The sequence below is a fragment of the Stenella coeruleoalba genome (genome assembly GCF_951394435.1).
Source record: "Stenella coeruleoalba genome assembly, chromosome: 19".
Lineage (NCBI taxonomy): Eukaryota > Metazoa > Chordata > Mammalia > Artiodactyla > Delphinidae > Stenella > Stenella coeruleoalba.
The window spans coordinates 51,616,125-51,632,203 of NC_137165.1; the positions used below are offsets into that span (position 1 = coordinate 51,616,125).

At 44.2% G+C, this 16,079-nt stretch overlaps 1 protein-coding gene across 2 annotated transcripts in view; it reads left to right on the forward strand.

The window, feature by feature from the left end:
* Positions 1 to 16,079, forward strand: part of CYTH1 (cytohesin 1) — an 80,477-nt gene that overhangs the window by 18,851 nt on the left and 45,547 nt on the right. Inside the window, exon 1 of one of the 2 annotated variants that reach the window (XM_079903679.1) lies at positions 7,870 to 8,157. The exons of the other annotated variant lie outside the window; for it this stretch is intronic. Within the exon in view, the coding sequence (XP_079759805.1) occupies positions 8,070 to 8,157 (88 nt within the window). The 5' untranslated portion in view covers positions 7,870 to 8,069. Of the gene's footprint in view, positions 1 to 7,869; positions 8,158 to 16,079 lie in introns of those variants that run through there. 2 annotated transcript variants of the gene reach the window in all.

Below are 16,079 nucleotides of genomic sequence, written 5' to 3' on the forward strand. Positions count from 1 at the left end.
AGCCAGAGGATAGGCACCCTGTCATGTCATCAGCCAGGCCTTTGCCACCCACTAGATTGCTTGCACCACTGCCACTCAAAGTGTAAATCTTCTTTTAAAAAGGGGGGAGCGAGCGTTAATATTTTTTTAAAAGGGATTATTCTGTAAAATATTTTTAGAACAATTCTGTTGTTTAGGGGGTTCTGGTGTTTGAACTACCAGGCAGAAAGTCTTCTACTTTGGAGTTAAGGTATTAATTAAAGGTTATTCTAAAGATTCAGTGGTTTATGTCCCCAGACAAGTTAGATGGCAGGAGTTAAAAGTAATTTATCTTAAAGTTGGCAAATCGGTCCTTTCATAATTGTGGTATGGCAAACCACCGATTTAGTCCACTTAGTACCTTGTTATGTACCGTCTTCTGTCCTAATTGTTAGTACTGCTTTATTTAATGGTTGTCGTCTCCTGCAGGATTCCCTCAGGTCATTGTGTAAACCCCACGTGATGAACTAGGGATGCCAGCCGCCCTCTGAGCCTTCGTTCGCAGTCTGTCAGCCTTCGGGGTGGGATGAGAGGTTTGGCCCCAGTGTCCTCACGCTCCTGGTGACTCCTGTCACACAACTCACTCAGGCATGTGCCTGAAGACTTCAGGAAAGGAGGAGTAAATCTTTGGGGAGATTGGGTAACCCCTGCGTGTACTCTTTTTCTTGATGTGTTCTTGGATGTCTTGTTTCCCGACCAGGATTATACATGACTTTTTGGCAGGACCGTCTTTTACTAAACAAGAAGTTTTGTATTCTGCAGAACTACCTTTAGCTTTGTATTTAAGTAGGCATTTTACATTTTCAATATAGGATTTAATCTGTACCATCACTTTGTGATAAGAGCTTTGTGACATTACCTCCATTTACTAGGTCACAGTTACAAACTCATTGATGTGCTTTTGCAAAGTTCTCAGTTGTCATCTTATTTGACAGCATTATTTGTCCTGATCATCCCAAACCAGTTAATTGATGATAGAGGTTTTCCTCCAGTTAGATACATTTTAAAGGTAATTTCTATGGAAATTGATATGAAATGCATATGATAAAGCTCTTTCCTTTCCAGTGGGAGAGAGCAATGAATAACAGTCCTTTCTTTCCCTTTCAAGTTCTGAACTGCTGGAAATAGAGAAAGCAGTCAGAAAGTGGAGATCAAATCACCAGCTTTATAACTGGTGAAGAGAGGGCGTCCCCCTAACTCCAGGCATCTGGGAATAGACTGCAAGTTGTAAAGTAGGTCACATTTCTCCCTCTTTCTTCCCTAATGGGATCTTCTGAACATTTGGAATCACCATTCGGTATAACCAATAGCTTTAATTAAGTACTGCCTATCCTGTGATGTCTCCCGAGTTTATACAGCCAGTCCTCGTCATTTGTGAGTTCGCCTCCTCACTAGAATCCGTTTGTAACCCCAGATCAGCACGAGGGTGGTGCTCTCTCAGTTGTGTGTGGATGTGCGCAGGGCAGTGGAAGATGCGGGTGGTCCACCACGGCTCCCAGGGCCCTCTACCTCCCCTTTCAGTGCTCAGGCCTTAAGCAAGGGCCCTGGATGCACTCTGCTTAGTGCCACGTTTTTGCCCTTTCTGCTGGTGATTCCTCTGTTTAAAATGGCCCCACGCATAGTGCGGATGTGCTGTCTGGTGTGTTCCCCAGGGCAAGAAGGCCATGGTGTGCCCCACTGAGAACACACGTGTGTTTGATGAGCCTCCTTCCGGCATGAGTTCAGTGTCAGTGAGGTGTCCTGAAACAAGCTTACGTGTTGATCCTTTGAGGAAGTGGGGTCAGGGACTCGCAGGAACCTAGCCCTGTATTATCCCTGGGGACCTTGGGTCAGTGTTCGGCAATTCAGGGTTAGCAGCGACTTTCTAGGACGTAACTGCTTGAATTATGAGGACCGACTGTACCTCTAGCCTTCTTCCTCCCCCTAAGCTGCAGGCTCGGGTGGCTCACTGCCTCATTTGTCATCCCCCCGAGATGTCTGACCGGGGCCTCATGCTCAGTGTGGCACTGCAGAGCCCCCAGCTGTCCCCATCCTAGGAAACAGCATGTCTGCCCGTGTGGTGTGCACATTACGTGTTGAGAAATCAACCCTGATTCCTCCATTTCTCTCATTTTCCACATCCAGTTCCTTAGTAGTGCTGTCGATTCTACTTCCAAACACGTTCTAAAGTCCTCTGTTTTTCTGTCTCTCCTGCTGCCACGTGAGTGGGGGTCACTGGCATTGCTCCCCGGATGCGACTCCAGCTCCCTGTGTGGACCTCACTGTGCCCCCACATCCCATGCTCTCCCCCTTCTGGGACCTGATTAGCTGTCCCTTTTCAGGTGGACCCAGAGGCTTTGTGTGGGAGCACTTGGTGTTACTCTGGGTGATGGTAGATTCTGCAAACAGAGACCTGCCTCCAAACCTGGTAGGAATATTTTTGAGACTGGAAGGGAGGGGTTTTTTTAGGGAAAGTAAACGTCTGAACAGTGGTTTAAGAGCTTGAAGATCTTGAAGAAACGCCCCTTCAATAATAGATTATTAGAGTTTCCTTGTTTGTTTTGTATTTTACTGAAACCACCTGCCTTGTAAAACAAGGAGATTAGATTTTAGATAAAACCATGGTTTCGGGCTTCCCTGGTGGCGCAGTGGTTGAGAGTCCACCTGCCGATGCAGGGGACACGGGTTCGTGCCCTGGTCCAGGAAGATCCCACATGCCGCAGAGCGGCTAGGCCCATAAGCCATGGCCGCTGAGCCAGCATGTCCGGAGCCTGTGCTCCGCAACGAGAGAGGCCACGACAGTGAGAGGCCCACATAACGCAAAAAAAAAAAAAAAAAAAACCATGGTTTCCGATTAGTTTGTTTTTAAAATCAGTGACAGGTACCAAGAAGTTGTTTGGACTGGCTGCTCGTGTGGTACTGCCTTCCGCCTCCTCTGCTCTGCCCGGTGACACAGGGTGGGCGTGGTCTGTCTCCTGCTCCTCTGTCGTGTGATGGCTCCATCTGCAGGGCCCTGGCTTCTTTCTTTTCACTGGTTCGCTTTGCTCTCTGTCAGCTGAGTAAAAGGATGGGTGGAGTGCACCGATTTTGTAACTTGGTCTTGTGGTTTTACAAAGAAAGGGGGTGATGTATAATTAGTAAGGCAGAAAGGGAGCGAAGGAAACAGGAAGAGGATATACAGTGCTTGTGCATCAGAGTAGATGTCCAAAGCAACGAAGAGTGGGCAGGCAGGCTCCTGTGTTCCCCAGCCTTATCTGTCCTTACTGTTTGAGCTGTCAGAGAGCTTTGCTTTCATACACGCTTAAATTTCACACCATGATAGCAGTTGTTTCCATAGTTATTGAAGGCTGGCCATTTTTTTCCCAAAAGTTATTAATTGAATTTGGTTTAGAAGTACACAGAACACCATTCCCCTAAGTAGTAAAAGTACCAGAAAGATCATTTCTTTCTTTCTTTTTTTAAAAAATTTATCTTATTTATTTATTTATTTATTTTGGCATGCGGGATCTTTAGTTGTAGCTTTCGGACTCTTAGTTGAGGCATGCATGCGGGATCTAGTTCCCTGATCAGGGATCGAAGCTGGGCCCCCTGCATTGGGAGCGCAGAGTCTTACCCACTGGACGACCAGGGAAGTCCCCAGAAAGATCATTTCTGGAAATATCAATTGAATTTATCTTAAATAGCTGGTACTTGTCATGTATTACTTTACTCCAGTTAAAGAATGAACTTGCCTGATAGCTTAGTCACCATTGTCCCCTACAAAACCATTAGGCTTGTTTGATCCGTGAACATTTTCCTTTCAACCCAGGACAGCGTTAAAACCATCCATTCATCATGCGGTGGGTGATGAGTATTACACTGAGCTGATGGAATACCTAACGTGATTGCTCCGTGATTACCTGAGAGGATAGGACGCTGTTTCAGCAGGCACTTTTCATCTTTGAGAAGGGGAGGCTTAGTTCACAGAATCATAAAATGTTTAGAGGGGAGACTTACCATGACTCTGAGTCAGCATCTTTAGTTGGTTTTCTGTATAGGGCGTGACAGTGAGAGGGTTGTGGGAGGAGGTTCTGGAACTGGAATTTGAATAGGTAGAATTCAGGTAGAAAAATAGAAAATATTTTAAAGTTTATTTTATCTCAGTGATACAATATATACACATAGTTTAAAAGATCGTACACCACATAAAAATTTACATGCATGCTTTTAAAAAATTAATTAATTAATTCTTGGCTGTGTTGGGTCTTCGTTGCTGCACACGGGCTTTCTCTAGTTGCGGCGAGCCGGGGCTACTCTTTGTTGCCGTGTGCGGGCTTCTCATTGTGGTGGCTTCTCTGGTTGCGGAGCACGGGCTCTAGGCGCGCGGGCTTCAGTAGTTGTGGTGCGCGGTCTCAGTAGTTGTGGCGCATGTGCCACAGCTCTGTGGCATGTGGGATCTTCCCGGACTAGGGCTTGAACCCGTGTCGCCTGCATTGGCAGATGGACTCTTAACCACTGCACCACCAGGGAAGTCCCTCTGCAGACTTTCTGTTGACCACGACGCTACTGAGCCACATGGTGTTCTGTAGTCATTCTGTCTTCCTGGTACAACTCTTTGTTTTCCCTGGAGCTATTAATTGCCTCAACTTTCCCTTTGCCTGGTTTTCTTTGAAATTATCAATTGTTTTCTAAAATACTGCAGCTTTGTCCCAAGCTTATCTATGATGCTTTCTATCTGCTTAAGCACATCAGTCAGTTGTGTCCCCCTGGACAGTGCACATCATTTTTCCGCTCAAGTCTAGATCAGTTGCTCATAAGTCTGCTGTGCGGCCTTTGTTTCCATTCCCCCCCCCCGCCCCCCAGAGTCATTGGGGATTACCTCTCTGTTGGATCACCTTTTCCTTGGTCTGTGTCTTTCCTGTTTTCAGTTTACCTTAAGTTTACAGAAGCATATTCTCTAGACGTTTCCTAGGAAAGAGTATGTGGGAGGTCAGTGTTCTGAGTTTGCATGTTAGAAAATATTTTGGTCTGTACTTAACACTTTTTGGATTTGGTATAAAATTCTTCCAGTAAAGTTTTCTTCTGATTTTAAAGGCTTTGTTTTTTTTTGTTTTTTTGTTTTTGCTTGTCCATGTGATTTATCCGTGTTGTTTCATGTAGTTATAGTTTGTTCACTTTAACAAATGTATGATATTTTATCTTTTTTTTTTTTTTTTTGTGGTACGCGGGCCTCTCACTGTTGTGGCCTCTCCTGTTGTGGAGCACAGGCTCCAGACGCGCAGGCTTAGAGGCCATGGCTCACGGGCCCAGCCACTCCACGGCATGTGGGATCTTCCCGAACCGGGGCACGAACCCGTGTCCCCTGCATCAACAGGCGGACTCTCAACCACTGCGCCACCAGGGAAGCCCGATATTTTATCTTCTGAGTATGCCACAATTTAAAAACAAATCTGTTCCACTTTTAATGGACATTTAGGTGTTTTCCACTTTGGGGTTATTGCTACAAATGCTGCTGTGACCATTCACATTCATATTTCCTGGTATTCATGTGAAGGTTGTATCCCTAGCAGCAGTTATAGGAAACTCAAGTCTGTTAATAGCTAACAGATGCTGTTAGCTATTAGTCCCTATTTATGCTTTATTTCATAAGCAGTTTGATAAAAAGACCAGAATTCAGCCTTTACGAAAAGTTTCTTACTGGTTCGTATTTGTATTTTATAAACTTATCTGTAAAATACAGATCTTTTATACCTGTATAAAGTGGAGAGGGGCTGTCTCCTAGGCAGTTTCAGAGTTAAGGGAACTCACTCTTGATGACTTCCTCACTAGGGGTATCTGGTCCCTGTGCCCGGAGTGTGCATCCTGTCAGGCTGGGGGAGCACATGGAGAGTAGATGGGGGCGAGGGCACCGCCCCGGGAGGGCCCCACTGGGCTTGGTGTTGGCAGCCGTGGTTGGCATGGCTCCTCCACTCTCCCGTGTCCTCAGCTTCCTTCATCGTGGAAGGGGATGGTGATGGTGGTGGTAGGGGTGCCTCCTGATCTCCTCCAGGGTTGTTTTGATGCTCAAGAAATCCGGTATTTCTGTGAAAATACCTCTGTGTCTCTTTGGAAACTGATACAGCTTTTCACAGTTACCTGACTGATTATGGTGCAGTAGCACGTGTCCCTTCAGTTGGGGTGACAAGACCTCAGGCTGTCCAGCAGCTCCGTGAGCCTGGTTCTTGTTTGGAATTCCACATCTTTTTGTCTTTGAATCTGCATTTCCTAGGTCTCTTTTTCTTGCAAACTTCTCTCCAGGTAGGTTTCCTGGCTGCGAAGAGAATGTGCAGCCCGGCCAACACAAATGTCATTCTGTGACTTTGGGTATAATGCCCTTCCTCTCCCACGCAGTGCCTGCTCACCCCAAAGGTCATCTCTACTTCTTCCTTTAAGATTGTGGCCACAAAGCGGTACTTGAATCTCCCCGGATCTCCTCCTAAATACCAGATAATGCCACTGAGATTGTGGGTTTTCCCAAGTCTCTCTCCGTTATTGGACTGCTCACATCCTCCTTGTCCCCGCCTCTCCCAGGGACTGATTTTTGGTGTTCTTCCTCCAAGAACTTGGAGCACCCGGCCCTGGCATCCTAGTGCTGAGCAGCGTGAGTGGTGGTTTAGGTGACCGCTACTGCTGCCACCACACGGGGCTCCAGAGGCCTGTGCTCTCTTCACCTCCGGACCCCAGCACCCAGCTAGTGTGGTGCTCAAACTGAACACACAGTAGAGACCCAAGTCCTTTTTGAGTGAATGCAGAGTACTAAGCACTTAGAGTTTTCAAATAATGAATACTGTGTGTGTGAGCAGCAGCTAGAACATGGGGGGCAGGTATCCTAAGGGTATTAGGCTCTTTCAGGTTGAAAGTAAGAGACCCTCAGGTTACCAGGTGATGAGACTTTCTCCTAAATGGACACAGGAAGTGGGAGGTTCAGCCGCCACAGTCGCTCTGAGTCCCGGAGCTCAGGTCTGTTCATAGGGAAATGGCCTTGGGAATCCAATCTTGTAGAGGGTGCCTGTTTAATTTCTTTAGTCCACGTGGTGTGGAACAGGAAGTAGGAGGTTCAGAGGAGAATATAAATGCATTTCACACACCACAGGATTTTGGACAAGAGAAGCCTGTGTATGGTGTTTTTGTTTTGGGTTGGGGGGAGTCACTGAGGTTCAGCTTTCACCTCTGTGATGCCTATTCTGACCACCACATTTAATACTTTAATAACTGCTCCCACGCACGCACTCCTGATTCCTTCTTTTCCACATAGCACTTACCACTTTCTAGCATGCTAGTTAATTTATTATTTATTGTGTATATTGTTTGTTGTCTGTGTCTGCCCATATAACATAAATTCCCATTGGCTATCACCCATTCCCATAAATTAGTCACAGTGTATAGACAAAGGGCAAACCAATTTTCTTAAAACAAAAAACCCTTCAGAGAATGAGAACTGCTGAATATCACCAGAGCATGGCTTGTATACTAGGTAGAACATGACTTTCTTCTTCTGTATACATTCAAAAGGTAATTGATTTGCAAAAATGGCTAATTGTAAACCTTTTAACAATCTTCTCATGTAGCCAGCAGAGGGCAGCACAGATTGAATTGACCACATCCAGGAATTTTGACTTTATTTTAAACGACATTTAAAATTGCAGCAGCTGCTTACAGGTGTAGTTCGATAGTTATCAACATCAAGTTTAGTATACTTCTTGCTCATTTGTGAGTCGTACTGTTGCTCCTCTGTCCTTGTGGAGGAAGATGTTTCTGTTTATTGCAAATATGACAAGTCCATGTTTTCTAAAGCGTACACGTTTCCAAGTGTGATCATGACGGCAGGTGTGAGTCCTTTGGGGCATCGTTCCATTGTCACCAGGAAGTGGGTAATCATTTATTTCCCTGGGCTTCTTCTAGGGATGGTGCTGCCCTTACCCACTCTTGGAGGGCTGGGTCCAGGTGCAGATTCCTCCACTCGAGGGTCCTCTCTGAGCGTCTGGTGATGTGTCGACCCCCTTCTCAAGGAAAAAAATGCACAGAAACTCAAAACCACATGTTTTTTCAGTTTTATGGCATTGATAATGGATTTTCTTCACACAGAAAATAAGACCAGATTTTGTGAAGAATTGCACCTTTCTCATTTTTTTCTTGCAAAAGGTAATGACTCTTCTTGGAAAAAATTGAAATTCAGATTGTATACATAAAATAAAGGCTAAAAGGGCATGGTTTGGGCTTTTTTTAAAAAAGTACCTAATTGAGTTTTACTTTTGATGATAAAACTGCCAAGAATTCTGCCTCACGAAGTACGTACTGGCAGATGTGATCAGGTGCAAGGTAAGTGCATGTCCAGGAATTTTTCATTTGAATTCTCTGCGACACACACGGTATTTCTTTTGTTCTCAAGTCTTTTTTGTGCAATACTGATTTGATGCTGTTTGTGTCTGTGAGGAAAAACAGTACAAATCCATGTTTTTCAGCTAATTCAGGAAGTAGAAGTAACCTTTAAAAGAGTTTTGCAGTATTTCCAGGCGACTGGATTTCTGTCTGTAGAAGGTTGAGGTCTTTGTCACTTTCCACCCCAGCTTACAGATGCACTTCTGGGGGTTTGAGGACACTCCCGTGGTTGCATGCTCTAAGCCCCTCTCCTATTGGCAGCTTATCAGGAAAGATCTAAGCTGCAGAGAAGGAGGCCATCAGGAAGCAAAACAATTTATCTCCATATCTGAGAAAGACTTCAAGGCACCATGGGCCTCTGAGAATAGAGGAACGGAGTGAGGCTAGAAACTGGAGGGTGGGTTGGAAGTCATGGCAGGCAGTTAAGACTTCCAGTTCTCTTCCATCTCCTGTAGCAAGGCGATTTCTCTTCCCCTTTGGTAAAACATGAAGATGAGCCTGTAAGGAAACCGAGTGAAAGTCTGTGTACTTACTTATGAGCTCCTTACCCTTTCTCCTCTACCTAGCTTCCCAGATGCTGCTGGCCGGGTTTATAGCCCACATAGCTCAGGTAGGAGGTTGGAGATCACTTCTTTAGGTCATTGCCCAAGAAAAAAGAACCTACAGAGTCCTCCATGTGGGGTATCCACATGTTATTGCTTTATTATTTTACAAAGACACCCACCACTCAATAGGTCACAGCTACTACACAGAGCTTTTAATCGGGTTGTCAGTGCGTCTCTCTTAAATGTAAAGAAACAGCCTCTGTTTATTAGACATTTGAGGAAAATCCCCGAACATTAACAACGGAACAGAACAAAGCAAACAAAAGAAACAGGTCATGGAAGATATGGAAGAAAACCTTATAAACTATATACTTGGGACTTCCCTGGTGGCGCAGTGGTTAAGAAACCACCTACCAGTGCAGGGGACACGGTTTCGAGCCCTGTCCGGGAAGATCCCACATGCTGCAGAGCAACTAAGCCCGTGCGCCGCAACTACTGAGCCTGCGCTCTACAGCCTGAGAGCCACAACTGCTGAGCCCACATGCCGCAAATGCTGAAGCCCGCGCACCTAGTGCCCGTGCTCCACAACAAGAGAAGCCACTGCAACGAGAAGCCCGCGCACTGCAACGAAGAGTAGCCCCTGCTCGCCGCAACTAGAGAAAGCCCGTGTGCAGCAGCGAAGACCCAACACAGCCAAAAATAAATTAATTAATTAATTAATTTTTAAAAAAAGAATCGTGTTTAGAAAAAAAGAAAGCATAAATATTAAATGATAATTCTGAGGTTTTTTTAACACAAAAAAAGGATTATCTCACTAAAGGCAGAATATATCATACTTACTTTCTTCTGTTTAAATTACAGAAGGAATACATTATTACTATGTTCTGGGGTGGGGGAAGTGCAGAACATATAAAATACAAAAATAAAAGTCTTTTTTTTTTTTACTGCCTACATCACAAGGTTAAACAGTGTGTGTTTTTCTACAAGTTTTTTTTTTTTCCAATTAATATGTCTTAGAGATTTTCCTATGTCAGAGCACATAGATCTACCTCAATTTTTTTAAACTGGTACATTCCACAGCAAAATCTGTACTATACTTTCATTTTGTACTGATGAAACTTTGTTTCCAGTACTTCGCTGTCACAGGCTGTGTGCAATCAACATTCTTCTACTTCTGTCTTTCTGTACCTGCAGAAGAGATTCAGAAACGCTGCAATACAGAGTCAACAGGTCTGGGCAGCTAACTTTTTATTTTGAAAATTTTAAGACCTGCAGAAAAATTGCAAAAACATGGAGTTGCCATATGCCCTCTACCCAACTTGCCCTAAGGTTACTATCTTACATACCACAGTACAGTTATTAAAACCAGCGAATTAACACCAGTACAATACTAATAAGCAATCTGGCAATCCTACTGGAACCTCACCAGTTTTCTCACTAAGGTCCTTTTCTTCTGGTCCAGGATCTAATTCAGAAGACCCCACTGCAATTAGTTCTGACCACGACAGTTCCCAGTCCTGTGTGTCATGACCTTGACACTTCACAGAGGACTTCTCGATTATTTTGTAGAATGTTCCCCAATTTGGATTTGCCTGCAGTTTTCTCCTGATTCAATTGAGGTTGTGCATTTTTGGCAAGAATGAGGTTGTGTTCTTAGTGCATTGTGTCAGGGTCCATGATGGTGATGAATCCTTTTACTAGTGATGTTTTTTTTTTTTTTTTTGCGGTACGCGGGCCTCTCACTGTTGTGGCCTCTCCCGTTGCGGAGCACAGGCTCCGGATGCGCAGACTCAGCGGCCATGGCTCACGGGCCCAGCCGCTCCGCGGCATGTGGGATCCTCCCGGACCGGGGCACGAACCCGTGTCCGCTGCATTGGCAGGCGGACTCTCAACCATTGCGCCACCAGGGAAGCCCTTAGTGATGTTAACCTTGAACATCTAGTAAAGATGAGTCCACCAGGTCTCTGTAAGTTTCTGTGGCTGTCTGTCCTTTTGTGATTCCTAAGAATCTTGTTGAGAGATGCTCTGGGGTGATGTGGATATCTGTTCCTCGTCATCCTTTCTCACCCCCCAATTTTCGTGTCAATGGCTGGGTGCTTCCTCAAGTTGGCTCCTATGTCTTTCAACCTGTCCCCCTCGTTCTCTGAGCACTTCCTCACTTCCTGCCATCACAAGATTTTCCAGGCTCATTTTGTATTTTTCCCTACCCAGCCCTGGAATCAACCATTTCTCCAAGGATCACAGGTTCCTTTTTTTTTTTTTTTTTTTTTTTGCGGTACGCGGCCCTCTCCCGTTGCGGAGCGCAGGCTCAGCGGCCATGGCTCACGGGCCCAGCCGCTCCGCGGCATGTGGGATCCTCCCGGACCAGGGCACGAACCCGCGTCCCCTGCATCAGCAGGCGGACTCCCAACCACTGCGCCACCAGGGAAGCCCCACAGGTTCCTTTTAATGGGGACTGGTATTTAGAAACCAAGATCTGGGCATAGGGGTGTACTGTATAAACATTTTTAACTGGGACAGACATTACCAAACTGCCTTCTGAAACTTGGCACCAACTGCTCCCCACCACACACTATGAGAATGTCCCCTTCCCCACAACCTCACCGATGCTCTTCAACACTCTGGTAGTCTACTGGCTATTGTAATTTATTCTGCCCTGTTTATTAGGGTTATTGGCTGTCTGTCTTTCTTCTCTGAATTGTTCATATCCTTTGTCCTATTTTGCTACTGTTGTTTGTCTTTTTATTGGTTTGTAGGTACTCTTCATATATTTTGGATAGTAATCTTTTGCTTGTAAGTGTTGCAAATATTTTCTCCAACTATACTGCCAGTCTTACCTTTTTTATGAGAGCTTTTGTCATACAAAATAGAATATAAATAATATATTTATATATTAAGTTCATTCATATGAAGTCAAGTTGGTCAATTGTTTTTTCTTTTATGACTTCTAGGTTTTTGTGACTTGCTTAGGAAGTAATGTTGCTTTGCAATAAAATGAGAAAAAATTCACTTAAAAGTGTACATATGTACATATGTGTACATATATAGGTATATATAATATATACTTTTTATATTTACATACTTATATTTGTCATTCTATACTTAAAGAAAACAAAAACCTCCAGGTGGATTATAGGTCAAAGTGCATATACATATATAAGACACACTTTTACCTATAGTCCATCTGGAGGTTTTTTGTTTGCTTTTTTAAGTATAGAGTGGCAGAGGGAATCTAAATTTTTTCTGAATAGATAGTCAGTTGTCATCACCATTTATTGAAGAGCACATCCTTTCCCTGCTGATCTAAAATACCACATGATCAGTACAAGGTAGTGACTAAAAGCTCAAGCCCAGGAGTCAGCTGCTTGGGTTATAGTCTGGCTCCACGGCTCACTAGCTATTTGCTTACTCTCTCCATGTCTTTTAGTTTTTTCATCTAGGAAATGGAGAAATTTTTCCCACTTAGTAGGGTTATTGTAAAAGTGCTTAAAACAGTGCAGACACCTAGTAGACACAATACATGTTAGCTATTATTATAGACTAAATTTGCACGCGCACATTGGTGTGTCTAGCCAATGCTGTCCAAAAAAACATAGTGTGGGCCAAATACGTAACTTAAAATTTTCTAGTAGCTGCATTAAACAGCTAAAAGATAAATGGTAAAAATAACCGTAATAATATATTTTATTTAACCCAATATATCTAAAACATTATCATTTCAACATATAATCAATATAATAATTAAGATACTTTGCATTTTTTTGGTGCTAAGGTTTCAAAATCCAGGGTGTGTGTTACACTTAGAACATACTTGAAGAACTCAGTAGTGGTTACCACACGTGACAGTGCAGGGCTAGACTAGTTCATGACTTGGTTGTATATTCTTGGAACAATATCACATGTGTACCTGCAAGAAAATTACTAAAAGAACTGAACAGCCACCCATAACTGAAAAAAATCTCTTGACAAACTAGAAAGAGAAGGAATCTTTTTTTAACATGATAAAAGGTATTTACAACTTATAGTAAATGTTATATTCTGTGGAAGAATGTAGAAAACTTTTCCTTTAAGATGGTGAAGAAATGAAGGGTGTCCACGCTCAGCAACTTCACTGGTGCTGTGCTGCAGGGTTTTCTAGCCCAATCTTTCTCAGCCACGGAGCCTCAGGAGAATTGGGCCTGAACGCTCTAGCCAGGGAAATGGGGCAAGAAAAAGGGCACAAGGATTGTAAAGAGGAAAAAAAGGAAACGATTATCTCACAGGTGGATTGACTGTCCATATAGAAAAGGTAAAAAAACCTAAAGATAAATTGTTAGAATCATTCACAGAGGTTGACAAGGCTGCTGTTTACAAAGTCAACATATAAAGCACAAATGCATTCCAATATATTAGCAACCAACAGTAATTAAATACCTGGTGATAAATCTATCAACAATGTGCAAGAGTTTAATGGAAAAAAAATTCTAAAATTTTATTGAAAGACTTGAAAGAGGACCTAAATCCATGGAGAGAGAAAGTGCACTCAGGACCCAGCACACTCAGATGTCAGTTTTCCCAGAGGACCTACAGATTCAATGTAGATTTGCCACTGAAAATCACAATCCCAGCAGGTTTTACTTGTCTGTTTTGGGGGTTTCTTCACCACAATGAAGAGTAGCCCCGCTCACCACAACTAGAGAAAGCCCACATGCAGCAGCAAAGACCCAATGCAGCCAAAAATAAATAAGATAAAATAAATAAATTTATATGTAAAAATAACTATATACTTAAAGAGTCTCAGAAATTATATTACTGAAACAAGAACAGGATGCTATCAAAAAGGAATATTCAGAGATTAAGAGTGAGTTCTTGCAAATTAAAAATAGCAAAAATAGAACATTCAGTAGAAAGGTTGGAAGATAAAGCAGAGAATCGTCTTAGTTCAGGCTGCTGTAACAAAGTACCACAGGCTGGGTGGCTTAAACAACAAATGTTTATTTCTCACAGTTGTGGAGGCTGAAAGTCTAAGATCTCAGTGCTGGCCTGTTTAGGTTCTTGGTGAGGGCCCTCTTCCTGGTTTATAGAGGTCTGTCTTCTCGCTGTGTCCTCACATGGCAGAAAGAGAGAGCTAGTTAACTCTCTGGCCTCTTCTTATAAGGGCACTTATCCCATCAAGGTGGCTTCACCCTCGTGACCTAATCACCTCCCAGAGGCTCCACCTCCAAACACCATCACATTAGGGTTTCAACATATGAGTTGGGGTGGGTGGGACACAAACATTCGGGCCATTGCAACAATATTTCCTAGAAAGCAGCTCAAAAAGGAGAGGAAAAGTAGGAGTGAAAAGATAAGAATAGTTAAAGGATTCACAATGGAGGTCCAGTGTCTAACTAATAGAAATTCCAAAAAACAACTGGAAAAAAAAAAGGACAGGAATTTATTAAAGAGTATAAGACTTCAGACATAGGTTCTATCTGGTGGCTAACATAACGTATGAAATTTCACAATACTGAGTGTAGAAATAAGGTCCTAAAAGCTTCCCGAGAGGGGAAAAAGGTCTCATACAAAATATTGGGAATCAGAATGGTACCATCACTACCAGCAATACAGGAAGAGGAAACAGTGAGTGGTTGCCTCCACTATGCTGAGGAAACATGACTTCGCTTAGAATGCCACACCCAGCCAGACTGTCAGGTGTGAGAGAAGAGACATGCAGAATTCACAACAATGACGATGAAAACCCACCCCTCCACAGCCTCTCTCTGTTAGTTGTTAGAGAAGGTGCTCCATCTAAATGAGCAAGTAATCCAAGAAAGAAAAAAACCATGGAATCAGAGGCTCAGGTCCAGTGGTGGGAAATGTCCGGGGGAGTGCTCAGGGTGGTGCCCCGAACGCGGGCCTCAAGAGCCACAAGACCAGGCTGAGTAGGAGCGGGGAGGTTTCTGGAGGCCATCTCAGAAAACAGACCGCTCGGCGCGTTTGACAGTCTTGACAGTTGCATAGCTTGGTAGAGAGTCTGGCACGAGCAAACAGAAACAAACAAAGGACACTTAGTCCATTCTGTGGTTATTTTAATCATAGTACATTATATAGCTGAGTTGTGAGCAGTGTTTATGGGAATACTAAATACTGATTTAACCAGAAATGTTTGTGTAATTATACCGAGTGGGCGTGTGTATGTGTGTGTGCACGTGGGAGGGAGGTGGGGGTAAAAGGCGAGTCTTCATCTTCCATGGCGGGCAGTTGACGTCTAGAGGTGAAAACTCGAGAACAAGTAGTGTAACTAGTTCTTTCAAAACAGGGAGGTGACGAGCAGAAGAAATAGTCGAGAGACCTACGTCTGTGAAGCATGATTCGGGGGTGGTGGGGTGGGGAGTTGGGCAGGAAGCCGTGGTTTTCTGTTTTAAGCCTTAGGTACTATTTGCTTTTTATATGATGTGTGCATCTTTTGCTTAGAGAAACAAACCAGGCACGGTGGTGAGAGACGAGCCTGGAGAGGCACAGGGTCCCAGGAAGAGGGTCTTGAAACTGTGGTGATTACGGAGCTGAGACTTGGTAGGCAGATGTCAGGCCATTGAATTCTTCAGGGCCGGCTCCTGGGGCCTTTGGTTTGTGTTGTGCCCTCACAGCTCCACTCTCTGTGCTCTCCCTGGTCCTCTGGCCCTGTTGGATTGTGTAGGAGACTGGCGGGCCAGGGGACAGTGAGGTCAAGGTGTCTTCTCCCCACCAGGTAGCTAAGGTCGGCTGAACCCTCTACCTGCGGTCCTGCCAGCGGCCTACTCCGCTGCCCAGCAGGCCTGGCCTGGGTCAGGGCCGCCCCCTCTCACTGGCCCTGATGCTGCGTCTCTCCCTGTGGTCTCCCTACACTCCACCCTCACTTTTATAGACAGTCCCTCTCTTCTCTCCAGACTCCCACTCTGAGTGCGTCTCTGTCTCCTTGGGATCGTGACTGACGTGGGTATTGTGCTGAGAAAAAGACTTTTCCCAGAACATTACGTGAATATTCATGGAAGCTTTCTTTCAGGTTACATCCTGATAAACCCATCATAAGTTGAAAATGTTGTAGGTCAAAAATGCATTTAATACACCTAAACTGAACATCATAGCTTAGTGCAGCCTACCTTAAAGGTGCTCAGAACACACACAGTTTGTTTTGCCCCC